This window comes from Periplaneta americana, chromosome 1, assembly GCF_040183065.1.
Source record: "Periplaneta americana isolate PAMFEO1 chromosome 1, P.americana_PAMFEO1_priV1, whole genome shotgun sequence".
Lineage (NCBI taxonomy): Eukaryota > Metazoa > Arthropoda > Insecta > Blattodea > Blattidae > Periplaneta > Periplaneta americana.
The window spans coordinates 120,854,377-120,882,298 of record NC_091117.1 but is presented as its reverse complement, the minus strand read 5'-3'; the positions used below and the strand labels follow the sequence as shown (position 1 = coordinate 120,882,298).

The 27,922-nt window shown below is 34.7% G+C and overlaps 1 protein-coding gene across 2 annotated transcripts in view; it reads right to left on the bottom strand.

The window, feature by feature from the left end:
- Window positions 1–27,922, bottom strand: part of LOC138700108 (neurexin 1-like) — a 940,828-nt gene that overhangs the window by 388,080 nt on the left and 524,826 nt on the right. For both annotated transcript variants that reach the window (XM_069826434.1, XM_069826432.1), the window contains exon 6: window positions 2,026–2,133. In XM_069826434.1, coding sequence (XP_069682535.1) covers window positions 2,026–2,133 — 108 coding nt within the window. The remainder of the gene's footprint in view (window positions 1–2,025; window positions 2,134–27,922) is intronic.

Genomic DNA, 27,922 nt, shown 5'->3' with positions numbered 1-27,922 from the left:
GCTTGAACAATCAAGTTTAAGAACGTCTTACAAATCTTACAGTATCTTACATGACATAAGTTTTACACATTTTTCCAGTTTTTAGGTCGAATATAGACGTTTCACGTAAAAATTAAAGTATAAACAACATGATAAAGAAGCGAATTGTGATACACGATAAACGAATAATGAGAAAGTATTTATCACTTACTACTTCAATTCTATTATCTTTGTGGTAAATATAGCAATGAAATTATTAAAAACAAATCACGAGTTCTTTAAATAACATGGCCATATGGCACAGAAAATTGTTTGAATGTTTATTGAGTGGCTGGAGCATGATGGAACGTTAAGAGTACTAGTAGTTCGACATAGCCGTTACACAATGATCAAATAATTCTCGTTGCTACGCTTTCTCCTGTTGTATGTCCTCTCAGGTTCTAAATACCCCTTTGTTTTGCCAATTGGGGACTGAAATATTGTAGCCTGGTTAATACATATACACCGTTTCGCTAGTGTATAATTCTGTGGCCAATGGTGAGATCAGACGAAGGAAGTTCTGTAAAGGTAATACTTCATTGCTAGTTTTGAATTTGTAATTAATTAGGCCTAATTACAGAGAAACTATTGAAGCTATCTATCCAATTATAATTGTTAATTCTGTCATTATAAAGATTAGTACATGAACGCATGGAAACTAGTAGTTATAAATTTGTTGTAATTAAATTACTAATTCATGAACAGTTGTAGCCGTAAGTTGATATAATTTTTACAGCGGAGACTAAGAGGAAGACGAAAAATAATGAAGATTGGAGAAAGCTGAGTTTGCAGTGAAAGATATTTGCCCTTGGGCACAAGAATGTCACTGAATGAATATTGGATCCTTTAGAAATATTTTAAGATGTGAGATATAGTCCACCTTTTATTTCTTTACTCACCATTACATGCTAGGTTAAAAATTATGCTTAAATTTAGATAGTCTATTGTGCATAAATCTAAAAAATAAATTATGTTAGAACGCTGAAATTTTGTATAGATTTTCAGAACTTAAGTATAGTTCCAGAAAAAAAATATATAACCCGTCTAATTTCACATATAACAGATTGATCACTCTCATTCACTATGCTGCCATCTAGCGACAGTAGAAGAAGTCACGTTATAACTCTCATTTGAATTGCATGGAGCAACTGTACTTCCATCTAGCGATCATTACTAATCGACAGTGGCGATCCTAGTGGTTGTTCTCTTCTACATGTTACCGTTTTTAACATGGGGATGACCAGTTTGTTGTGTATACTATCAGGGGTTCAAGATACAAAGCGTTGCACATGTGCAGTGAAGAAAAACGTCTGTATATTAGTTACTTTGGACAGTCGTGCGAAACTTGTTGCCTACATAGTCTATAGGTGGATTTCCATCAGGATTAGGGCAATTTTTTTCAAGAACTGTAATGCAATGTAGACTATTATTATTTTATCGACGTAAGAATTGCAAGTATTTTATGGAAATTATTACTTTTAGACTAATCTCTTATGATCAAATGAGAAGAATATTTTGAACATAACTAATAACAAAAACCGGTATTATAATAGAATATTTTAAAAATCATCTTATGAAGGGCAATCAACAAAAATTTAAGCTGCACTTAATGTGTTGTAGAGATGTGTGCACTGGTACTCATATATAAAAATTTACAAATATTTTTATGTATTATGTAATAGTCAATAAAGGAGAAATTGTGAACTTTCAGGTGTTTCGCATCTTAAAATATTCCTAAACGATGCATTGTAACGCTGTAAAAATTACAGTTGCAAATTCTTATACAGTTGCAGTTTAAATATTAGCAGAATTAATGATTTTTCTATGTATTCACGTATGTACAAGTAACATTAAGTTTCCATAAATTCAGTATACATTTTACTTCATCTTGGAAACATATCGCAGGCTTTCGCTGTAGGAGATTCCTTACAATAACTTGTTGACACATCTTTGAAATCAGTTCTATCTGGATACAGGTCGTATATGAAGTAATCGTATGTAACTTACATGAGATGAACTGGCTCCACTGCTGTACATCAGGAGTCCATTCGGTTCGTTCGTGCGTATCTTAAATGAAATGGAACTCGACCTGGTCGCGTCCAACGGAGGGAGAACCTGGAAAACAAAAAGAAATCGATGTAGAGGATTTATTATTAGTGGAAAGTTTAGCATTGAAAAGTATTTTATAACCGAACTGTTTATGATGCAGTCAAATGTTTACCAGTAATATTGTAGCATAAGAAATGTATTGCTCGTTCAATTCAAATCTTCCTTGAAAATATTCTCATCTCAATAAATTACACATAACTAAAGAAATATTAGGTGATGTTTGTGGAGAATACTTTTTATAACTCTTAATTTGAAACATATTACAGAAATGTAAATAATATATCTTACGCTTAATATAAATTTTGTATAAATATTAATTTTTTTAATTAATATCAATTTGAAAATAATATTTTTATCTCTGTGGTTGTATATAGGCTATTATTTATATATAGTGCGATCAGTTATGCTTTCCCCCGCGGCGTGAGGTTTTTCCTGAGCGAGCTCCCATTCGTTTTCCGCGCACTGGAGTAGCTAGTCTGCTTACTTACTTATTTACTGACCTTGTTCGTTCCTTAATTCGACATTATACACAAGTGTATTATGTCTCGTGAGTTTACAACGGCACAGCGTGTCTCTATTTACGATTTATATGTGTTAACTCAGTCGGCTCATGAAATTCGAAGACTGTTTCAAGAAAGATTCCCAGGCGTAGACGCTCCAGATCGTAAAACAGTCCATAACCTTTATCATACATTTCAGGAAACTGAAATTGTCCACCCTAAGAAACTAAAAAAGCAGCTAATGGTTCTCATCCACGAAAGATCACATGATATTCTTAATCTTTTAGAAAATTCTCCTAGAAAATCTCGTCGTTGTCTTATACACAACAAGTGAGACTTTCATATGGGTCTTGCAAAAGGCTGTTAAATTATTGCACTTCAAGCCGTTTAAAATAATTGTGGTACATGCTCTTCAGCCTGGTGATCCCGTATGTAGGCGCGCATTTTGAGAGTGGATTCTGGAAAATGTGTACAATGGACAAATATACCCACATTTAATATTCTTCTCGGACGAGGCCTGGTTCCACCTTCATGGTTATGTGTGTACTCAAAACAATCATTACTGAAGTACAGATAAATCTAATTTCATGTCTCTCCATGATGATAAAATCGGTTCATAGTGCGCCATCAGCGGTGAAAAAAAAATAGGACCAATTTTTTTTATATAGAATACAGTTGATTCTGTTATTTATCTGAATACAATACTAACTCCTTTTTTTTTCAGAAAATTAACCGACATAGAGCGTGATCATGCATTTTTCCAACAGACTCTGCCACTGCTCACACTGCGAATATTTCCAAGAGTAGCTTATCCTGGGTATCGTAGTCGGTATAGCGCTGGCCTTCTGTGCTCGAGGTTGGGGTTCGATCTCCGCCCAGGTCGATGGCATTTCAGTGTGCTTAAATACGACACGCCCATGTCAGATTTACTGGCATGTAAAGGAACTCCTGCGGGACAAAATTCCGGCACACTGGCGACGCTGACCTCTGCAGTTGCGAGCAGCGTTAAATAAACCATAATTTAAATTTAAATGTTACATTATGTTTCTACAAGAGACAAATATTAGTAGGTATTTGTGGCCCCCTCGCTTCCCCGATATAAAACCTGCGATTATTGTCTCTGGAATAATTTTAAAATGCTGGGTACAAGACGAAACCGCACAGCATACAAGAACTAAAAAATAATATTCGTCAGGAAATTGTCCGGATTTCTCAAAATGAACTAAAGCGAGTGATGAATAATTGTCTAAAGAGATGCAAAAATGTGTGGAGAATGAAGGTGGGCAGTTTCAACACGTCATTTGATAATTTGGTGAGTAATGAGCTTCTTAAATTTGTTTGTATATTGTTGTATGGTTGGTCTGTTTTATACTCCCTCCGTTACATATACAACTGGGAGTTACGAAGCAGTTTGTTAAGGCACTAGACAAATATCTTCCTTCCTTCCAGTGCTTATGTACGAAGTTTTCTTCATTGGCACACGCTAAAATCAGGGAGAGAATATTTGATGGCTCACAAATTCGAAAGCTAATGATGGACCACAATTTCACCAGTAAAATGAACGAAACAGAAGGAAGTGCATGGAACACATTCAAGAATTTGTAAAGAAATTTCTTGGTAACGTGAAGGATCCACGGTACAAAGATATTACAGGAAACATGTTGGACAAGTTCAAAGTGCTCGGTTGTAACATGAACCTAAAGCTTCACTTTCTAATGGTCCATATAGATTACTTTCCTGCGAATTTAGAAGCCGTCAGCGAACAGCAAGGTGAAAGGTTCCACTAGGATCTAAAAGAGGTAGAGCGACGCTACCAGGGACGTTGGGATGTAAATATGATGGCTAGGGTTACCATGAGAAGAAATTCTATAGGACATGGAATCTAAAAGAAGAGAACATTGCTGAAAAAAGGAGGACTTTTTAAAAATTAGTATGAACAAAATTAAAGATAAAAACAGTGGCTCACCTTAGTCAGTTTTCTCACTAGTTGCTGGATCAGTACTACATCTGTACCCTACTTATCGGTGGAGCCCACTTTGTACACAAAAGCCTGAAGAGACAAAGTTGTATCTTGTACCAAATAACTATGGAACTGTTCACAGGACATGTCCTTGAAATTATATTTCACCATGATGATGCATATGACTGTCTCCGTTAGCATGCGATTTCATTCTTTTGTCCATTGAGCAGATATTAGGGGAAATACTCTCTCAGCACTTTCATTGTGACTTGGGGTAAATAAGTAGAATTGACATATTTTTAAGAGTTTTGAGAAAGTTTCGGTGGTTGCAGAACTATCAGAATTGAAGAATTTGCACCATTGTTTATCTAAACTTAAATCTTTGTCAAAATTAACTTGATTGGCATATCTTTGTACATTGCAGAATAGAATTGATAAAATAGCTTAGAATCATGAACAGTGACATTTTTAGAGTGTAAGAATTCAATGAATGTCAATAGGTCATCATATGTTTTTATGTGATCCAGCTTCAACCATTGAAAGCAGTTAAATTCTTTCATAGGTTTTCACCATTTGTTTAGATATTCTATGCATAATATCGCACATTGTTCAATATTCATATTAATTGTAACTGAAATACGAAACGCCGGACATTTCAAAATGTTTTAAATGCCTGCCGGACAGAGTAAAATTATTAAAAAAAGAGGACATAATATCTTCCTTTTGCCGGACAGATGGTAACCATAATGATGGCCGATTACTGTTTGAGTATTGCACGTGATAACTCTTCCAGAGAATATTCGAGAACTTCACACACGCTAAGATTCCAAGGAGAGAGAAAAATGAAAACCGAGGACGTCTAACATACATTCTGAAGGTGAGCTTTCTGCTCATAGTTTTTCTTATATATAGGCCTAATATCTCTGTGAATTCTTAACTGTTTTTTATTGTTATACAACTTAGAAGAAAACAGATGGACGTGTTAACGAATCAGATACACAAAATAATTATATGATTTTAATGAACACGCTGTAACTTATAATTTTATTTTGTGGCAAAGTAACGTTTTGCTAAATTTCCAGAAAAAAGCCTGACGTGTTATGGCAAAACAAAATGCATTTTTGAATTCAGCGCACCGAAATTAGTAAAAGTGGCACATTTATAAAAAAAAAGTTTTCATTTGTTCCCTAATGTAAGTTAATTAAACATAATTCTTCTTAATATAGCTAAAAGACAGAGAAATTACAGCTTCAACAGAGGAAAACGTGTGTGTTTATTGTGTAATGCTCGTGTCTGTTCCTAAAAAGAGTAATGTAGAGCGACCATTTTTTGGCCAATCACAAAAACTTTAACAGTGAATTTCCTGTGAATTCTGAACTAAGAAAACACAAAGTGAAAGACCTAAAAATCTAAATTAACATTGCAACAATGTGCGTTTACGAGGCCTGTTCAGTGAACCCAAAACGCGACAATAGCTTCTTACAAAGACTGTTACGTCTTAGCTTAAAAAAAAAAAAAAAAAAAAAAAAAAAAAAAAAAAAAAAAAAAAAAAAAAACTTTCGGTGATAAATGCCGCTGAATCTCTGTTCGATTGTCACTAAGATAAATCTGCACTTAAGTCTTCCATCAAAGGACTTCAGTTGCCTCACCAAACTGTTGCTAGGCGGATTGAACAGATTTCTAATAATTTGGAATCTCAATTTATTACAACAGCATTTGCAATCGTGTGAATATTTTTCACTCCAGTTTGATGAAAGTAATTATATGTTTGACATTGCTGAATTGTGTGTATTTTAGGATGATTTTAATGATTTTACAGTAAAGGAAGAGTCTGTGAAACTATTGCTATTTCATGGACGTACCAGAGGAGAATACATATTTAATGCGGTTCTTAAGTACTAGCCTATGTCAAAGACAGTAACTTACCACATTCAAAGCTTGTTGCTATAACAACAGATGGGACGCCATCTATGACTGGTAAAAATAATGGATTTCTATCTCTTTGTGCTAAGGATGAATCATTTTCATAATTTCTTTCTTATTATTGTATTATCCACCAGAAAATTTTATGCGCAAAGTTTTTGAAGTTCGATCATGTCATGAAAGTTATACCTCATGTGATGAATTAAATCAGATCGTCTTCTATTGGTCATCGATTGTTGAGAAATATTTAGAATATATTAGATGAATACATTAGATGGTGAGTTGTTTAGTCAACTGTCCGAAGACAGGTCTGAATCTCACAAGTGATACCAAGGAGATACCATTTACGAGGCAACTAGGCCAGGAGATAATGGGGTAGGATGACCAGTTCCTTTCCCCCACCATTGCAAACATCGCCGACTAGCTACATATTACACTAGTCAGACTTGAGATGCATACAAACAATTGTTCTTTCTCTGACACATATCGTCAAGTGAGATACACTGCCTGATAATAGATGTACACTTAACGCAAAAAGAATGGGTCGGCTCTTGGTCAATAGAAATGCTAATATCTATCGCGCGGTTCACTCATGTAAACGCACTGCACTTCAAGGTATTGCTGTGGTGTCTCTTCATTGAAAGTCGTCCGTCTACAAGGTAGTCAACCTTACGAGCTGTGTGTGGCCCAGTGGTAAGATGACTGACATCCAAACCAGAGATTGAGAGTCCGTCTCCCGGTACGGTAAAATTATTACTTTTTTATTTTACTTTGTAATTAATTTATTAGTTTAAATATGAAATGACATTTGTTCATAAACTTCGTTATGCCTGCCTTGTAAAAATATTATTGCCCATCACCTATGGGCTATTAATAGCGAGACCTGGCATGTTTAAACAAAAATACTTGTTTCATATCCTAAGAAAATCGTTCGCATATCAAACATAAATAAATATATTAACAAATTGTTGTTTTCTGTTTATTTAATTATTTATTTACGTAGAGGATGGATGGTGAGTATGGTGACGTAATTCTTCATGCAGACGTAAGGTGGCTTATTAGGGAGAAAACACTGAAACAGTTCTGCTGTCTGCTAGATGAGATAAGAGACTATTTGAAATCATCTCCCGGGTAATATTATCATGAACTTGATTACATATGGCTAATGGATTTAGCTTTCGTGGCAGATATCACCTCAAAATTAAATGAATTAAATCTCGAATTGCAAGGAAAAGATCGTAATATTTCAGGTATGACATGTGTTGTTAATGCTTTTGAAAATAAACTAAATATATGGATTGCCCATTTAAATAGAAATTCGCCTTTACACTTTTCAAATTGAAAGTCTATGGCTGAAATGGTAAATGGCGGCAAGCATGATCTTTCATCTTTTGCCAAGCATCTTGAAACTCTTCGGTCGGAGTTTGGTAATAGATTTAGCCAGTTTTCAATGTTAGAACCAGTGATAGTGTTTATCAATAATCCATTCGCTTCTATTGACGTTTGCGAGCTTGAAGGTAAGGTGTGTGAAATCTTCGAAAATTATAAACTTGAAGAATTAGAAATGGAAATTTTAAATCTTCAACTAGATCTTTCCTTGAAATCCTCCTATGCAACATGTGACAATTTCTGGACTCTGGTGGACAGAGAAAAATATCTCATTGTCGGTAGTGTTGCTCTGAAAATGTACTCGTATTTTGGTTCAACATACCTTTGTGAAGTTGCATTTTCGTCTATAAACATCATAAAAAACAAATACCGATCTTGCCTTACGGACTCACACCTGGATGACGTTAAGAACAGCCTGTTCCAACTACGCACCAGGTTTTTCTCAACTTGCAGCGAGCATGCAGTGTCAGATTTCACACTGAGTAAACATAATTAATATATTTCTTCTTACTGCTACTACCCCTTATTATCATTATCATTATCATTATCAGCAGCAGCAGCAGCAGCAGCAGTAGTAGTAGTAGTAGTAGTAGTAGTAGTAGTAGTAGTAGTAGTAGTAGTAGTAGTAGTAGTAGTGTTGGTAGTAGGGGAGACTGTTGTACCTTCATATATATATATATATATATATATATATATATATATATATATATAAATTTTGGGAAATTAAATTTTTTAAATGAAAAAATGCTTGTTGACATAATTACTGAAGACTCCTTTCAAACTTCGTCATGGTATTTTCCTGTTTTGCAGATTTATTAAGGACGAAACAAAATAAAATGAAGGGATATATAAAATGTTCCATGGTAGAAGAGGTTCGTTTACCTTGAATCATACCCTCTTGTATCGTGGAACATTTGACTACAAGGAATGTAGGTGGAAATATAGCTATAAAACTCACAGCAATTAAAAAAATGAATTTTACATCATTTCCAGGCTTCTCTGATCCAGATTTTAATTCCTGGAGGAGCCATAATTGCTTCAACAGCTTTCTTAAAGCCATCTGGATCAATTAGGGTCTTCTTAACTCCAGACTCACTTCGTGGCATAATCTTAAAATAAAAACAAAAACCGATAGCATCATGCACAGTTGTCAAAAAAAAAAAAAAAAAAGTGGCCGCACTCGTGAACAGCGAATATTTTCAAAGTCCACTTCGGGTCGCGGCGATGTTACACGATGCATGTGCTTGTATAAGCAGTTCCGGAACTATGAAAGTGTTCCATATCTGCGCCTCGTAGACCAGCGGTAGAGTGCTTGTTTAATAATTCAAAGGTTGTGGGTTCGGGTCTTCAAGTTTCATTTTATTTTTTAATCGCTCTTTAGCGATGTAAATGATATTCAAATTATCATTTATATCCAGTTATCGTTCTTTATGGATATCACGTTATTTATATTTTGTTATCGTTCTTTAGAGATATGAATAAAATTCAAGTCATCATTTGTATTCTGTTATCGTTTTATAACGATATGAATAATAATAATTATTATTATTGTATCTCCAATGGGGGTTAGCCCTATTTTACATATGTATGTTAGGGCTATAGTTTTTACACAAAAAAGATAAGCATAAAGAGAAATGGAAAAGAAAATTAAATTAGCTTACGCGATGTAAACAAAACATAAACAATCCGTAAATTAGGCATTGCGATTGCAAAACAAATATCAGTTATCAATTTGAAACATACAAAAACATCAACAACACACATACGTAACACTTCTATAACACAAATATGCAGCTTTCCGTACCATACATCATAAATTAATACACAATAGTCACACAAACACAATCAAACTATAATTACGACATTGAGACGACATCAAGCATCTCATAACTGACACACATACATAACAAATCAAGCATCCGTTGCAACACATACACTTCAACATAGTAACCACACTTTTAAAAGTTACAAATTTGGCTCCAAGAAGAATGAATAGGACACTGTTACTAATTACTATTCTTCTACAATTTCTTAAATACATCTGTATAAATCTGTGAAATTCCGATATGAATAATATTCACGTTTTTTATATTGTTATCGTTCTTTAGCGATATAAATAATATTCAAGTTATCATTTATATTCTGTTTTCCTTCATTAGCATTATAAAATAATATTCAAGTTATTTATATTGTTATTGTTCTTTCGCAATATAAATAATCTGTATTTTATGTAAGTAATTATTATAACACAAATAACCATCTTTCTTTGTAAAATAGGTTATGTTATTTAGATAATTAAATACGTATTATATAATATCTTATATTAATTAAACAAACCGATATTTATTATTTATATTCTGTTATCGTTCTTTAGTAATACTGTATACATAATATTCAAGTTATTTATATTGTAATCGTTCTTTAGCGATATAAATAACATAAATTTAATATTAGGTTTGGAAAAATCCAGTTGCATAATACTGGTATAGTTTTTCTTTTTGTATTATTACATTATACTATCTTGAACCACAATAAAATGAAAAGGAGTAACGAGGAATTGAACCTGAGACGTTGACATCTGTAAATTCCGATGTTCGTCCGCTGAGCTACGAGGGGAAAAGTGTGGAAACATTTTCGGAAAAATTGGCCCAATCACACTCTAAGATTTTCTGATGATTCGTAGAAGCTAGTCCAGGATGCGGGGGGCAAAGCCTAATTGAGATTTCTCGGTCTCTGATCGGGTCAAACATCCTGATAGAATTAATATTTAACCCTTGCCGTGACTTTCGATGAAGTCCGGAGGGTCCAACTAGTCAAATCCACTCTCATCTCCACGCTTGGGCCCCCTGGAATTTAATAAGATGCGAAAAGTAATTTGTACCAGAACAATGGAAGGAGTCCATAATTGTACCTATTTTTAAAAAGGGGGACAAAACCAACTGTGGTAACTTTCGAGGAATATCACTTTTGTTGACGTCGTACAAAATTTTGTCCAATATTCTTTTGAGAAGATTAACTCCGTACGTAGATGAAATTATTGGGGATCATCAGTGCGGTTTTCGGCGTAATAGATCGACTATTGATCAGATTTTTTGTATTCGACAGAGATTGGAGAAAAAATGGGAGTATAAGGGTACAGTACATCAGTTATTCATAGATTTCAAAAAGGCATATGACTCGGTTAAGAGGGAAGTATTATATGATATTCTTATTGAATTTGGTATTCCCAAGAAACTAGTTCGATTAATTAAAATGTGTCTCAGTGAAACATACAGCAGAGTCCGTATAGGTCAGTTTCTATCTGATGCTTTTCCAATTCACTGTGGGCTAAAGCAGGGAGATGCACTATCACCTTTACTTTTCAACTTCGCTTTAGAATATGTCATTAGGAAAGTTCAGGATAACAGGCAAGGTTTGGAATTGAACGGGTTACATCAGCTTCTTGTCTATTCGGATGACGTGAATATGTTAGGAGAAAATACACAAACGATTAGGGAAAACACGGAAATTTTACTTGAAGCAAGTAAAGCAGTCGGTTTGGAAGTAAATCCCGAAAAGACAAAGTATATGATTATGTCTCGTGACGAGAATATTGTACGAAATGGAAATATAAAAATTGGAGATTTATCCTTCGAAGAGGTGGAAAAATTCAAATATCTTGGAGCAACAGTAACAAATATAAATGACACTCGGGAGGAAATTAAACGCAGAATAAATATGGGAAATGCGTGTTATTATTCGGTTGAGAAGCTCTTATCATCCAGTGTGCTGTCCAAAAATCTGAACGTTAGAATTTATAAAACAGTTATATTACCGGTTCTTCTGTATGGTTGTGAAACTTGGACTCTCACTCTGAGAGAGGAACATAGGTTAAGGGTGTTTGAGAATAAGGTGCTTAGGAAAATATTTGGGGCTAAGCGGGATGAAGTTACAGGAGAATGGAGAAAGTTACACAACACAGAACTGCACGCATTGTATTCTTCACCTGACATAATTAGGAACTTAAAATCCAGACGTTTGAGGTGGGCATGGCATGTAGCACGTATGGGCGAATCTAGAAATGCATATAGAGTGTTAGTTGGGAGACCGGAGGGAAAAAGACCTTTAGGGAGGCCGAGACGTAGATGGGAGGATAATATTAAAATGGATTTGAGGGAGGTGGGGTATGATGATAGAGACTGGATTAATCTTGCCCAGGATAGGGACCGCTGGCGGGCTTATGTGAGGGCGGCAATGAACCTTCGGGTTCCTTAAAAGCCATTTGTAAGTAAGCGAAAGAGGTAGTGGTGTGCGGAAAGCAACGGGATGTTACCGCATTTAGGCCTATTCTTTCCCAAGAAAAACTACAAACATGAACAAAGGAAGCTTTTAATAGAAGAATAAGGATCTTCTGCGGACCTCTGGAAAAAGAACTAAGGAAGAGACTAGTGAAGTGCTGTGTGTGCAGTGTGGCATTTTATGGGGAAGGAACATAGACATTACGACGAAATGAAGAGAAACGAATTGAAGCATTTGAAATGTGGATGTGGAGAAGAATGGTGCTTGTGAAGTGGACAGACGGAATAAGAAATAAAATTGTGTTTGAAAAAGTGAGTGAAGAAAGAATGATGCTGAAACTGATTAGAAAGAGAAAAAGGAATTGGTTGGGTCTCTGGTTGAAGAGAATAATAGACGACATTAGGATATGTGGATCATATGCGGAGACTAAGAGGAAGGCAGAAAATAGGAAAGATTGAAGATTGCTGGGTTTGCAATGAAAGACCTGCCCATGGCCAGAACACTTATGTACAGTATGTATGTTCAGAATGCCTGGAATATCGTATCTAAGAACAGTCGCTATTTGCAAAGACTAGTCAATTCCATGCCCACTCGACTGCAAGATGATCGAGATAAGAGGAAGATAGACTAAATATTGAATTGTGGCTTTTTGTTTTGTTTTTTGAACGCTTAATTGTTTGAATGTTTTAAGGGCAACGCCAGTAATTTTTTTTTGTTTATGCCACGAATGATATTTTATTGAAATAAAATCTTTTTTCTTTCCATTTGCAGCCACAATATCATAATGATAAAGTCATGGCAGAATATATTAATGAACCTGATGTTAATTACTACAATAATCGTAAAAGAGAAAGGAGCCATTATGTATAGTTTGTCTTTCTCAAAAACAGAACAAAAAAGAACATAAAAAGCACGAGGTTGTAGTCGAACGCAGGACCTCTTGAATAAGAGGCCTGAACGCTACCATTGCGCTATCGAATAACACACAGAATACTTCCATTGTAACTGTAGATATCAGGCAACGTGGTCCAACAACATGTAACATCGCCTGTCTCCGAATTGTAGCGAAGATACCCGAAGGGAACTTTGTTTCAGGAGAGGGGCCACTTTTTCTTTTGACATCTGTACCTCGAAACATGTTTCTCTGTACAAGATATTTTGTGATCCAAGGTACAAGAGGATGCTCGTTTAAACATAATTATATGACTGCCTAAACTAGAGATGAGAATAAATAATGGAAATTAACGTATGCAAATTAATTCAGATAAAACTAAATACCTGAATATATCACGTACCTCAAATAATAGATGATTGGGAGTTTTAAAAAGTTCCTGAATTTAAATACTTTATTTATTTATTTAACCTGGTAGAGATAAGGTCATTAGGCCTTCTCTTCCCCTCTACCAGGGGATTACAACTACAATATTAAGAATACAATTACAATTATAATTACAATTAATAATGAATTTACAAATACAATAAAAATCAAAGTACTAAAAGATTAACAGACTAATAAAAGCTAGACAGTTCATTGTAAAAATTAAGAAGGAAGTATAATTAATGAAACAGGCTTATTTAGGAAAGAAATTGAACATAGACTCGTTACGGCAAATAAGTTTAAGGCTTGTTCACAATAAACCGGGAATAGAAACGACAACGAGAATGAGAACGGAAATAATGTTAAAATAAGTGTATTTAAATGTTAGCGTTCACAACAGTTAATTGTGAATGCTCACATTTAAATACATCTACATTTTAACAATATTTCCGTTCTCGTTGTCGTTTCCATTCCCGGTTTATTGTGAACCAGCCTTTACTACTCCCTTCATAAATTGCTTAGTTCCAAACTCCCTTCTATATTATCAAAATTAAGATGCTATAAAACAATAATCCTACCAACTCTCCTATATTGCTGTGAAACTTGGATAAAAAAAAAAAAAATAAAAAAAAAAAAAAAAAAATCCCTTTTTAATTTTGAGAACAAAATCTTGAGTAAGATTTTTGATCCCATTCAAGAAAATAACACATGTAGAATTTTGAACAACAGGGAACTATGGGATATTTATAAAGATCCGGACATAATAGCCTTAATAAAAAGTCGAAGAGTACGTTGGCTTGGACACGTTCTACGGCGTGATGAAGACTCTCTTCTACGAAAAGTTTTCGACTATTCTCCCAGATGTACGAGACCTCTTGGTAGACCTCGTCTCCGTTGGCAGGACCAAGTATATGATAATCTTTCCACAGTGGGAGGACGACAAGAAGATGCAGAGAACACAGACGAATGGCGATATATCGTGAATGAGGCTAAAACCTCTTAGGTTTTGAAATGCCCTTGATTGATTGATTGATTGATTGATTGATTGATTGATTGATTTACTCACCAGATGATATGAAACACACCGTTCTTGATTGATAGTTACAAATACAATTTGGTTTCGTGTTAGAGAACATATAACAATGAAAGAAATACTCGTACTTTTGTTACCAAAAAAAATATATGATCAGAGCTACCTAACGGCTTTCTCCACAATCTTTTTCAGTTTGAGTCAGCTAGATAGCAGCAAAAATCAGAAACAAAAAATTATCCAAGGTGCACTATGCTCAAGAGACAACAGTCTCCCCTGACGGTAGTAGCAGTGTCGAAGTAATGGAATCGTAACGTGGCGCTCGCGCACCCCTAGTTATCATTCAAATGTGCCCGAGTACAAACCAGGGTTGCCAGATGAAGGAAATGCAACCGTCGTACCAACTTATGAAAAATGTCGTACTTCAGCATAAAATTGTCGTACACTTATCATCTTACTATTTTTATAGATATTACGTACAAACATATTTCACATAACACCCAAAAAAGTGGTTAATATGCATATAATTATGTAATTTCTACTACTAAATTTTAGTTCCAATTAGTAATAATACTAATTATTGTTCACACCCACAGTTACATTCAACATTAAAACAAAGCATCCATTTCTTCAGCCAATCAAGAATATTAATAATTATATTCCATATCCACAATGACATTTATCAATCAAACCAATCATTAGCATTCAAACCAATCATCATTTCTTCATCAACACTGCCATCCCCGTAAAGCATACACGATGACATCTGGTGAGGAACAACATTATTGTATTGAAAGTCAGCAGAAACTTGATCTTTGGCGGCAGCTGATAAAGTTACACAAAATTAATCCACCTGCAGCAGACTCAAATCCAACACCGCTATTATGTCGGCGCGTTTAGACTTTTTTCTTACCTACTGCGATACTATTTTATGGATAATATACTCTTACTTCCATTGCCGAGCATATAAAGAACTTATCAGATTTCTGAACCCGGTATTACTTTGACATAAGCGCGCAGTAAATGAAACCTAAAGCTGAAGGTGACAAATTATGACTTGCATAGCAAGCATAGTCACATTATTGATTTACAAAGCATGTGTCTTTCGTAAAGTCAATGACATACTGAATGAAGAAAAGTTATCTTGAAAGTGACGAATTAACCTTTGATATTACAGTATTTTAATTTTAGATCAACATTATAAGTTTCAAAATAATTTTATCCCTTCAGTAAAATAGCCGTACAAAATTGCGTACGACATAGACTTCGGTCGTACCTCGTACAGTTAGTCAAAAGAGTCCTATGCGTACGACTATAGTCGTACGTATGGCAACCCTGGACTACAAACGAATGTTGGACAGGCAATTAAAATAGCGTCGTTAAATACCCGATTTAAAAATGTTGAATTTGAAGACAAAGAAAAACCGAATACCAAGAGAAGGCCTGCTTCAGCACACACTTCCTCGACAGCAAATTTTTCTTATATCAAAAGAAATTATATTTCGGCACCCTTACGTAGAAGGTTAGTGACCTAACAGTTTAATTAACTGTGGACTATAATGTTATATAAAATTGCGAGATATTGTTCGGAATGCATTACGCCAATAGAAATGACGTCAACTGTACAAAGTATTCACCTAGTGACATGATAACCCAGTCACGGTGTCTGCTCTCTCAGACAGGAAATAAATACGTCTCGGCTTGGATGTCATACGAGACGAAGTGCAGACCTCAGTGACCTGAATTGTGTCGGATACACACTGCTCCTCTCCTCGGGGACTCTTTTGTCTGAGCTTCGCAGTGTTAAAGCGCCTGGATACAATAGCAACGGTTGAACAAAGAAATAGTTTCACGGTTTTGTTTTAAAAGAGCGGTTCAAATAAAGTACAATTAACTTGCTTCTCGTAATAACTGGAGTACTGAAAGTATATTTTCTTTTCTTCAACACATTTTAAATTAGCTTAATTTAACAAGTTCCTCGCTCAAAACATATTTCAGCTGACAAAAAATTGTATTTTAACAAAAACGGAATTGGCCGTGAGTTATTCCAACTGCAGCTAACAGATGCTTTTTATTTTTCAGCCAAAGTGAATCAGATAATTAAATATATTTTTTCACTTTTATCCACAATACGTGATTAGGTCTGCTTTTCTTTAAACTAAAAATAAATTAGGCCTACCAGACTTTTTTTCTCTAGCAGTGAAAGTGAATTAACAAGCTTTCCTTTTTTTTCAGTTTAGATTACTTAAGCTAAATTATCAGAGTTTGCTTGTTTTCATTTAAAGCTAAGATGGATTACCAGAATTTAGTTGCTTTCACTGTAAGTTAAGGTGAAGTAACAGAATTTTCATGATTCCACTCAAGTTAGATGAATTATCGGAATATGTTCGTTCCACTTTAAGATAAAGTGAACTATCAGGATTTGCTCGTTTTCAGTTTAAGTTTAAGTGAATTATCAGAATTTGCTTGTTTTCACTTTAAGCTGAAGTGAATTATGAGAATATGTTAGTTTCACTTTAAGCGAATGTGAATTAACAGAATTTTCTTCCCTGAAGTTGAAGCTGAGCTATCTGAATTTTCTTTATTTCACCTTCATATAAGATGAATTGTCAATTTTTCGTTGATTTCACTTTCATTTAATTTGAATTATGAGAGTTTGTCTAGTATCACGCTCAACTGAGGTAAGTTAAAACATTTTTCTACTTTCAATTGCAGCTAAGGTTGGTAAAGCAGGGACGGGGAACTCTTATTGTAAACAGAGCTATCATCATAAGTGCCTACATACGTAAGGGAGAAGCTAAACTCTCTGAGAGAGACTGTTTCCCGTCCCTGTGGTAAAGTATTTCATATTATTTTCATCTTTCTGTAGGAATGAAAAGCTAGGCCTATTTGATATAGAAAATATGAAAAAATACTTTTCCATTTATTACAATCATTCCTTGTGTTATATTTCGCCTACACACTGTTATTGTTAAAGAAGCTGTGTAATGGGTATACAGTGAAAAATTCGCTATGTCGGTTGATAAAAACCATTTATAATTTTTTCTTAAGAAGTTGAAGCATTCACTGTACGAATTGTGTAACATTTGGCTCAAATGCAATCACTTCAAATTAAGATCAAATTACTGTGCATAAAGTGTGCGAGGGTTGTAAATGGGTGCAGAAATTCTTTCAAGAATAAAAACTGTACGTAACCCACCACAAAATGAAATTCAGCAATTGCCTCGAGTTAAACCGAGGTATGTTAATGGGCATGCAAAGAAGTTAAACGAGTCATTTGCATCTGAATAGAGAGGATTAGCGGAGAGTAAGGAGGACTCGCTTAAATATTCTTTGAATGTAAACATACACGAACAAGTGTGTATTGTCGGCTCGTTGAGTGCGCGCCCATGCATAACTGCTCACTTAGATTCTGTTATTCAACATCTGCGAATTATTTTAAACGTCAACAATGAAGCTGTGTTGGAAAGCGTGGGTAAACAAAGAATGGTCCTGAAACTGATCAGAAAGAGAAAAAGGAATTGGTTGAGTCACTGGCTGAGAAGAAACTGCCTACTGAAGGATGCACTGGAAGTAATGGTGAACGGGAGAAGAGTTCGGGGCAGAAGATATCAGATGACAGATAATATTAAGATATATGGATCATATGCAGAGACTAAGAGTAAGGCGGAAAATAGAAAAGATTGGAGATTGCTGGGTTTGCAGTGAAAGGCCTGCCATTTGGCAGAACACTATGTATGTATGTACTGGAATACGATATGACGAACTACTTTGTTTTAATGAGTAGGAGAGACTGGGGCAAGGCAGTCACCATAAGAAAACAGCCAGCACACTTGATGCATCACTGTAATAATTTCTTCCAAACTGTCAGCGAAGAGCTGTTTTGTTTCAATTTTGCAATGCCATGTTTACAGACTTCATTTAAGTGTAAACTTTCCGTAATTAATCATTTTCTGAAGGCCTGAGTAATGACCATATTATTGCAGTAAGTTATAATAAATATAACCTCTAGTCCTCACACAGGAATGAAGCTGGGCTCAGGCCCATGGATTTTAAGGGTGAAACAATTTTTTAACACTGTTTCCCTTCGAAAAGGAAGTTAGATTTACGGCACTAAAAAGAACCATGCTCTTCAGTGAGAGAACTTCAGACAAAACTTAGCAGCCATTCTTGCCGACGTCAAAATTTAAAGACAGCGCAATGGGTTTATGTAATCCACACAACATTAATGGCAAACGCAAGAGAGGGTTCATAATTCCAACAAGTGTCGGATTTAAGAGCACCTCGTTTGCTGTTACTAATCGAGCTATCACACAGTACATATTGATAGATTCTGAAATTAATGAACGTCATATTAAGCTACAATACTTTACACTGTGAATGATATATAATATGAATTACATACCTTTGTCAAAAGCAGACTATTTTTATAAAATATGCTTCCTTCTGACAAGTCTTCTACCACACAAAAATATCTATCTACTCACACTCTGGCCGGCAGAGAAACGCTTCTACAAACCTGTTTATCACGGAACCGGTATTTCTCCGAGACTACTTCAAGAAACTTCTGCCCTCTGTCGGTTTAGACCACAAGTTTCTTCAGCAGAGCCCCCTGTCGTAATTAAGACCATGTCGGAAAATGGCTCACCTACCTTAGTATTCAAAATTTCTTGGTTTTTTTTATTTTTATGGCATGTTCCCATGGTTTTATTTTAATTGTATCGCATATTTCCATGATCCTATTATAATAGTCACATATTCCAAGAATTTATTTCAGTACTAGGCCTATCCCTTATTTACTTGGTTTTATTTCAACAATACCTCACTTCTAATGTTTTAATAGCATCGCACATTTCCATGGGTTTATTTTAATAGTAGCTCACATAATAGTATCGCACATTTCATTGGTTTTATTATAGTAGTAGGCCTACCGCTAAATTCTATGGTTTAATTTGAATAGAATCGCATGTATAGTTCTATTATTAAAGTATCCCACATTTACTTTGTTTTATTTTAATAGCGTCGAACATTACCATATTCTTATTTCAATACTATAGCCCATTTCCAGGTTTATATTGTAATAGAAATCTATCGCGTTTTTCCATCGTTTTATTTTAATATTATCCCAGATTTCCAGGATATATTATAAAAGTATTCACAATACCTTGGTTTTATTTTACTGGTATGGTATTATCCCATAGTATTATTTTAATTTGATCTCACATTTCCATGATTCTGTTATAGTAGAGTCATACATTTCCATGGTTTTATTTTAATAGTAAGTGCATCGTTTATTTACTTGGTTTTATTTGTAATAATATTTCAAAATTATGGTTTTTTAAATAGCATCAAACATTTCAATGGTTACATTTCAATACTAGCTCCCACTCCATCTTTTTATTTTAACAGTATCGCACATACTTCACATGGTTCTTTATAATAGCATCGCACATTTCTATGGTTTTGTTTTAGTATAATCGAACTTTCCGTGGTTATATTTTATTAATAATGCATATTTTCATGGTTTAATTTTAAAAGTATTGCACATTTCCATTATTTTATTTAAATAGTGTCACACATTTCCATGGTTACATTTTAATAGTATGGCTACCGCACATTTGCATTCTTATATTTGAAAAGTGTCACACAATTTCACGGTAATGTTTTAATAATGTCCCACATTTCTGTGGTTTTATTTTAACAGTATAGCACATTTTCATGGTTATATTTTAGTTGTATTGTACATAAGTTATACAATGATTTGTTTTAACAATATCGCGAAAAACCACGGTTATATTTTAGTAGTGTCACATTTTCAAGGTTATATTTTAATAGTATTGCATATTTTCATGTTTTTTTTTTTTTTTTAATTTAGTAGTGTCATACTTTTCCATGGTTATATAATAATAGTATGGCACATTACCATTATTTTATCTTAAAAGTGTCGCACATTTCCATTGTTATATTTAAATAGTGTCACACGTTTCCACGGTTTTATTTTAATATTATTACACATTTCCATGATTTAATTTTTATAGTGTCACAAATTTCGTGATTATATTTTAATAGTATTGCACATTTTTGTGGTTTTATTTTAATAATTTCGCATAGGCTATTTCCATGATTATATTTTAGTAGTATTGCACATTTCCATCTTTATTATTTTAATAGTGTCACACATTTCCATGCTTATATTTTAATAGTGTCACGCATTTCCATTTTTATATTTTATTATTGTCACACAGTTCCATGGTAATATTTTAATAGTATCACACATTTCCATGGTAATATTTTAATAGTATCACACATTTCCATGGTAACACTTAATAGTGTCTCATATTTGCATTGCTGTATTTTAAAAGTATTGCACATTTCCATGGTTTTATTCTAATAGTGTCGCTCATTTCCATAGTTATATTTTAATAGTGTCACATATTTCTATGGTACCATTTTAATAGCACTGCACACATCCATTGTTTTATTTAAATAGTGCCACAAATATCCATGTTCATATTACAAGGCTGGTTGAGTGGAAGAGAAGGCCTTATGGCCTTAACTCTGCCAGCGAAAATAAAACATTATTATTATTATTATTATTATTATTATTATTATTATTATTATTATTATTATTATTATTATTACATTTTAATGGTTTTATTTTAATACCGTCGCTCGTTTCAATGGTTTTATCTTAATATTATTGCGATTTTCCAGCGTTTTATTTTATTATAATCGCATACTTCCAAACTTATATTACAACAGTATTCACAATTCATGGTTTCATTCTATTTCTATGGCACCTTTCCACGGTTTTATTTTAATTGTATCACACATTTCCATGGTTATACTATAATAGCTTCACACATTTCCATGGTTATACTATAATAGATTCACACATTTCCATGGTTTTATTTTAATAGTAAGCGTATCGGTTATTTACTTGGTTTTATTTATAATAATACCTCACAACTGTGGTTTTTTTAATAGCATCGCATATTTCCATGGTTACACTTTAATACTAGCTCACATTCCATGGTTTTATTTTAATAGGATCGCACGTACATCACAAGGTTCTTTATAATAGCATCGCATATTTCCATGACTTTATTGTAATAAAATTGAACCTTACCGTTGTTATATTTTAATAATTCCGCACATTTCCATGGTTTCATTTCAATAGTATTCAACAATTCCATGAGTCTTTTTAACAGTTTCGCACATTTCCATGCTTACATTCTAACAGTATCGCACATTTCCATTGTTATATTTTAAACCGCTATAAATATTATAATATTTGAGATAGGGAAAAAACAAAAACATCACAGTGTTGAGCAAACAATGGGGTTTACAGAACATTGGGAAGTTGTCCGCCGTTCTCTTATTCATCGTACATTATTTTGTTTGCAACACCATGCACAGCATTTTGCAGATAATGTCTTGGAATACTGGCAATTTCTTGCGAGATGGCATCTTTCAGTTGCAGTTGGATGTGTCAGGAAAATTCATTCTTTAAGGTAACCCCAGAACCAAAGGTCGGCCGGATTGAAATCTGGAGATCGCTGAGGCCACATAGTTGGAAAGTGTCTGATGACTTTGCTCGGAAAACGAACCTCAATTACACGTGTTAACTCCACCATTAATTTTTAATAGGTTATTTTACGACGCTTTATCAACATAATAAATTATTTTGCGTCTGAATAAGATGAAGGTGATAATGCCGGTGAAATGAGTCCGGGGTCCAGCACCGAAAGTTACCCAGCATTTGTTCATATAGGGTTGAGAGAAAACCCCGGAGAAACCTCAACCAGGTAACTTGCCCCGACTGGGAATCGAACCTCAGGCACCTGGTTTCCCGGCCAGACGCGCTAACCGTTACTCCACAAGTGTGAACAATAATCGAATAAAACAGACTGTTACAGTAAACGGGGAGCGCTACTACAGCATGTTACAGAACTTCGTAATTTCTAGACTGAGGAATCAAGATATGGAAAACATAATCTTCAGGCAAGATGGCGCTCCACCCACATCTTTATCCCTACAAAACAATTACGCAGATGTTTGGCGATCGTGTCATCAGTAGGCACAATGTGGCCTCTGCGATCTCCAGATTTCAATCCGGCGACTTTGGTTGTGGAGTTACCTTAAAGAACGAGTTTTTCTGACACGTCCAACAACCCTACTGCAACTGGATGATGCCATCTCGCAAGAAATTGCCAATATTTCAATACATTATCTGCAAAATGCTGTGCATGGTGTTGCAGACAGAATACTGTACGTTGAACAAGAGAACGGCGGACATCTTCCCAATGTTTTGTCAACTCCGTTGTTTGCCCAACACTGTGATGTTTTTGTTTTTTCCCTATCTCAAATATTATAATATTCATAGCGGTTTAATGTTTGAACTGACTTATCAGGACTTCCTTATTAATGTATTAAAACAAATTTCAAAGAGTGCATAATTCCTTACGCTGAGGGGCAGATTTGTTTGTATTTTACGCCAGTATCATCAAACTCCACTCGTGGAAGGAGGGTAGCAAACGGTGTTTCCGGTTCTCAACTATTAATCCAAAGGTATAGCCAGGTTAATATTAGAAATGCTAGTAAAAATAAAATGATGTCCCTGTATGTAATGGCTGGAAACAGATAGTATAAATATAATATGATTGAAATAGTTCTAAGATATATACACTGGTCTACGTCGAAGTAATGTCGACCATGACCAGTTTTTCGTAGAATGCAAAATAAGAAAATATGTCAAACAACCTGTGGTTATCAATACGTTTGGATCTCTGCCAAAACAAATTGCTTTGTTTTTGGAACATGATCATCCTTAACAATCCTATATTAGGAGTCTTCTCAGTCACTATTAGCAGAATTAGGACCGAACCTCTTTATTGTAAAGAGCTATGGTGGCCGACGATCTGACACAGTTGCTGAGGGATATACTGAAAATTTGGCCAAAAAAATTGCCTGACAAATTTCAGATACGAGGGAGAATGTTGAACTGAACATTGTTCACCTACTGGTTTAGACGTAAAATTGTTATCAAACCTCATTGCAACATTAGACTTCATCAGGAATATATTTGAAATAATATAATATTTGTTGGAATATGTCCGATATCTTACTGTGTGTGAAGTCATGGGTCAGCTGATAAGAATAAAGCGAAAAGAGCGGACGGGTAGAAAATTTCACAAATTCATTCTGTATTAAAGTATTTCACAGAGAATAATTATGATTGGGGCGGATGTTGATGACCTAAAAATCTACTTAAAATGATCAATAAAATGCCCTTAAAATAATGTAAAAATGACATAAAATTAAAAAAAAATAGAATTTAAATATTATTCACCGTAGGCTTACTCGCACCAAAACTCCTTAAAAATTAGTCACCTTGTTTCAATGACTGCTCTGCAAATGTCGAAGAGAGGAAGCAACTTCCTGGAATTTGACTAAGATAAAGGAAAAGAGCATGCAACAAAATGGAAGTTTTAAGGGAAAACTATAGATTTTAATGCGGTTTTACAATGTATTTCAATCAAGGGTGGTCCATGTCAGTGCCTTCATTCTCCGCCTCCTCCTCCTTCCGCTCTTCACTTTTGTTACCAGAACTTCCAGATGGGGTGAGTATAAATAATAAAACAAATTGTGGGCACAGCGTGCATTCTTGCAATCTTTGTGTTAAAAATATTTTCTACTATAGTACATCCCTTCCAAACCAGATCGGGGACACAACGTCCTATTGTCCAGGAAACGGTGAAAATTTTTCACTTTCCAAACATAAATTCTAAAGACACTCTCGTACCAACTAAAAAACATTAGCGGTCAAAGCCCTCACTTACTCATTTTATATTACTTCTGTTGTGTGAGATGAAGCCTTCAGTGAAAAGAGGGCTGGACTTTAGAGTTTGTTCCAAACTATAAAATTCAAACTTCACTGTTGTTCACTTATTAGTAGGTAATGACTAGTAGGGCCTACTACTGATTTGTTTGCGTAGAAAAACATTTAACATGCCTATATGTAAAGAAGGAAGTAAAATGCATTCAAAATGATCTAAAAGTTCTTCAAAATATTAAAAGTGACCAAAAAATTCCGAAAAATGTAAAAATGACCTATTAGCTCAAAAACGTAAAAAAGTACAATATAAGGAATTATTATTATTTTTTTTTGCGTTGATATTGACATAGAAAGGATTTATATATTAATAGGCATTGCTCTAATGTGAAAAATAAGAAGAGGACTTTTTGTCAACATGCGCCCCCTAATTATGATACAGGTATATTAAGACGATGGTAACAATAATTTGATTTTTATGGTATAAGGACGTTCGTGGAAGAAGTCTAACAATCACAGATTTAATAGGACCTGCTCGGGATTGAACTTAGTTGTCACTAGGGAAATTTATGTACTGACAGCTGTATGCTATATGCCGTGTTATGTTAATATTCACAATGGAAAAATAACTTTTTATTTCCTAAATTATTTTAATGGCACGTGTAACGCTTTTCTCACAAAATCAACTCTGATCATAATAGAATTAAGTTCTACATCCCATCGAAAATGTAATCGATTTATTAAGGAATAATTTATCTGATTTAATGAGCTATAATGTGATTAAAACTACAGTTCATTTTTGTTATTAAATAATATGAGTTGTCATAACGTAAATTACAATACCGACACAGAAAAATCTCTGAGTTATTAATGAAACTAGTGCGGACATATTAGCTGAAGTCACTTCTCACACCATCTGAGAGAATTGCACCTTCCCAGACTTCACTCTGCTTCAGAAGTCTCGTTGTCAAAGTTGGTTCATGTTTTATTCCGCACGTGCGTCTCTTTGTTGAGGATGACTTTAAAAGGCATTTAGAAGTTTTACGTATCCCAAAACTCTTGTGAAACACACAAGAAAAGTATGACGTTCTTAAACTCAGTGCATATCTATTTGCCTTCTCCAAACAAAAGGTTAGAATAGGTTAAGACGTGTGAGTGAAGTTTTCGTTGCAACTTCCTCAACTTATTAAGAAACAGTGCTAGGAATTGAAATACGTTAATTTTGGAAATATTTCACTTCTGTGTTTAGTATTGTTTCATGAATAAGTTACATTCTCAAGTTTCGAGGACAAAGTTATGCACTTATATTTTGTATACGAGAACGAAGTATGGCATGAAACAGGTTGAGCTGAATAATTTCTAACGTTCTACTACTACGCATTTTCGAAAGCCTTAAAGTTTGTGATTTAGGGGAAAATATTGCTGGCAGAGTTTTTCTGTAAGAGAGGTCAGCTTTGGCTTGCAAAAATACAATGTATCTCCTCTTATTTTCTTATTGTTGGATATATAGAAAAGAGGTCGGAAACTGCAGAGTAGGAAAAACAAGGTGGAAAAGCAAGAGAGTGAGTTATACAGTATATTACTGAATTATAAAAGTAATGAGTAAATCATACAGTCGCTTCAGATTAATCCACATTTTAAATAAATTAATACATATAAAACAAACAACATATCTCATTAGCGAATGAAGAAAAGATAATCCCTCAAAATGTAGCAGTTAAATAAAGCCTCCAAGAAATTAATTTTGTTGATAGATCTCTCAATAGACTGGTGGACAAACACTGTTGGAGACAATAATGTTACAACGCCTCAATTGTTGAAGGAGAGTGGTTGTGGTGGTGGTGGTGGTGGTGGTTGTGGTGGTGGTGGTGGTGGTGGTGGTGGTGGTGGTGGTGGTGGTGATGGTAACGATGATCAAATTACATTTATGGATTTTTACTAGAGTCAATATTTTGAACATACCCGATGCTGAGAAAGTGATTTTTAACACGTTCATTTCCACTGCTGTGGAGTAAGGTAACGGTTAGCATGTCAGACCGTGAGCGGACCCGGGTTCAAATCCTTGTTGGGACAAGTTACTTAGGTCAGATTTTTTCGGAGTTTTCTCCTCAACCCATTAAGAGTAAATTGTCGCTTAAGGTGAAAACACTCGTCATCTTTAAAATGTTCGAAATTGAGTTTTTGGTACAGTTGAATTTGTCTAAGTGATGACCTAGAATCTAGATCATATATAGCCAGATTGCTCGGCCTTACAGACTTTGACGGCAACAATTTTTGTCAGGTTTACTATACTCCCATCTAGTAGTTACATAAGGAGTCACGTCATAACTTCCATTTGAATTGCATTAGCGACTGTACTGCCATCTCGTGTTCGTTTACGGCGGACGGGTGGCGATCCTGGCGGTTGTTCTCTTCAAAGTGCTACCGATTTTAACACAGGATTGAGCAATCTGTTATATATGTGATCTGGGGTGATGCGCATTTACCTGAAAAATCTCGTAAACCAACGTTTAATATTAATCCCGGAAGAGTAAAAATTTCAATAACACGTAAGTCGGAAATTTCATTAATGGCGGCAAAGAACAGTTTTTTCGCTCTTCCATAAAATTATGATTTTGTGGGATACGAGCATCTGTACCTTAAGCGACGAAATGCTGGATAACTTGGGGCGCTGGACCTTGGAGACTCATTTTGACTGGCATTATCACCTTCATCTCATTCTGACGCTAGATAACCTTAGCAGTTGATAAAGTGTAGTAAAATAAGTAATTGAAAACATGTTCATCCTTCTGTTCATCACTACACAGTCATTTCTTATTAATTACTAGGTTACGCACAGACAGGATTGTTATGTGTTGACAAAGAGCAGCCGCGGTTCGAGAGGGCGATAGAGTTTGCCTGCTGATCTGGGGCTGATTTTTGGCGTGGGTTCGATACCCGGTTGGGATGATTATATTATTGGTTTTTCCGAGGTTTCCTCAACTGTATGAAAAATGTCACGTAATATCATCGGCCTCATATCTACAAATATCATCTCCAATGTCTCCAATTATATCGAAGCTTAATATAATATAGTACCTGATAAAGAGTCATAAAATAATTGACTAAAAAAGAGGGCTATTAATTGGTGACTATTCACTAAAGCGGGAGCATTTTATATTATCTACATTAAAGACCCGGAAGTTAGAGCAGATCCACAAGAGAAGTCCTGTAAGAGCCGAGCCCGCCTCCTTTTCTAATAAACAGGTTTATTCATATTCCGTATCTACTAATCAAATTTATCTTTAAAGCATAAGGATGAAGTAAGAAATTAAGTTATTACTTGAAGCTTAAATTCTAAAAGTTAAACGATGGTTCACTTTAAAGGAGCTTCCACATTAATGCATAAAAACATTATATATTTGTTAATATTAAGAAGAGGGACAAGGCTAACTGTGGTAACTTTCGAGGAATATCACATTTGTTGACGTCCAATATTCTTTTGAGAAGATTAACTCCGTACGTAGATGAAATCATTGGGGATCGTCAGTGCGGTTTTAGGCGTAATAGATCGAATATGGAT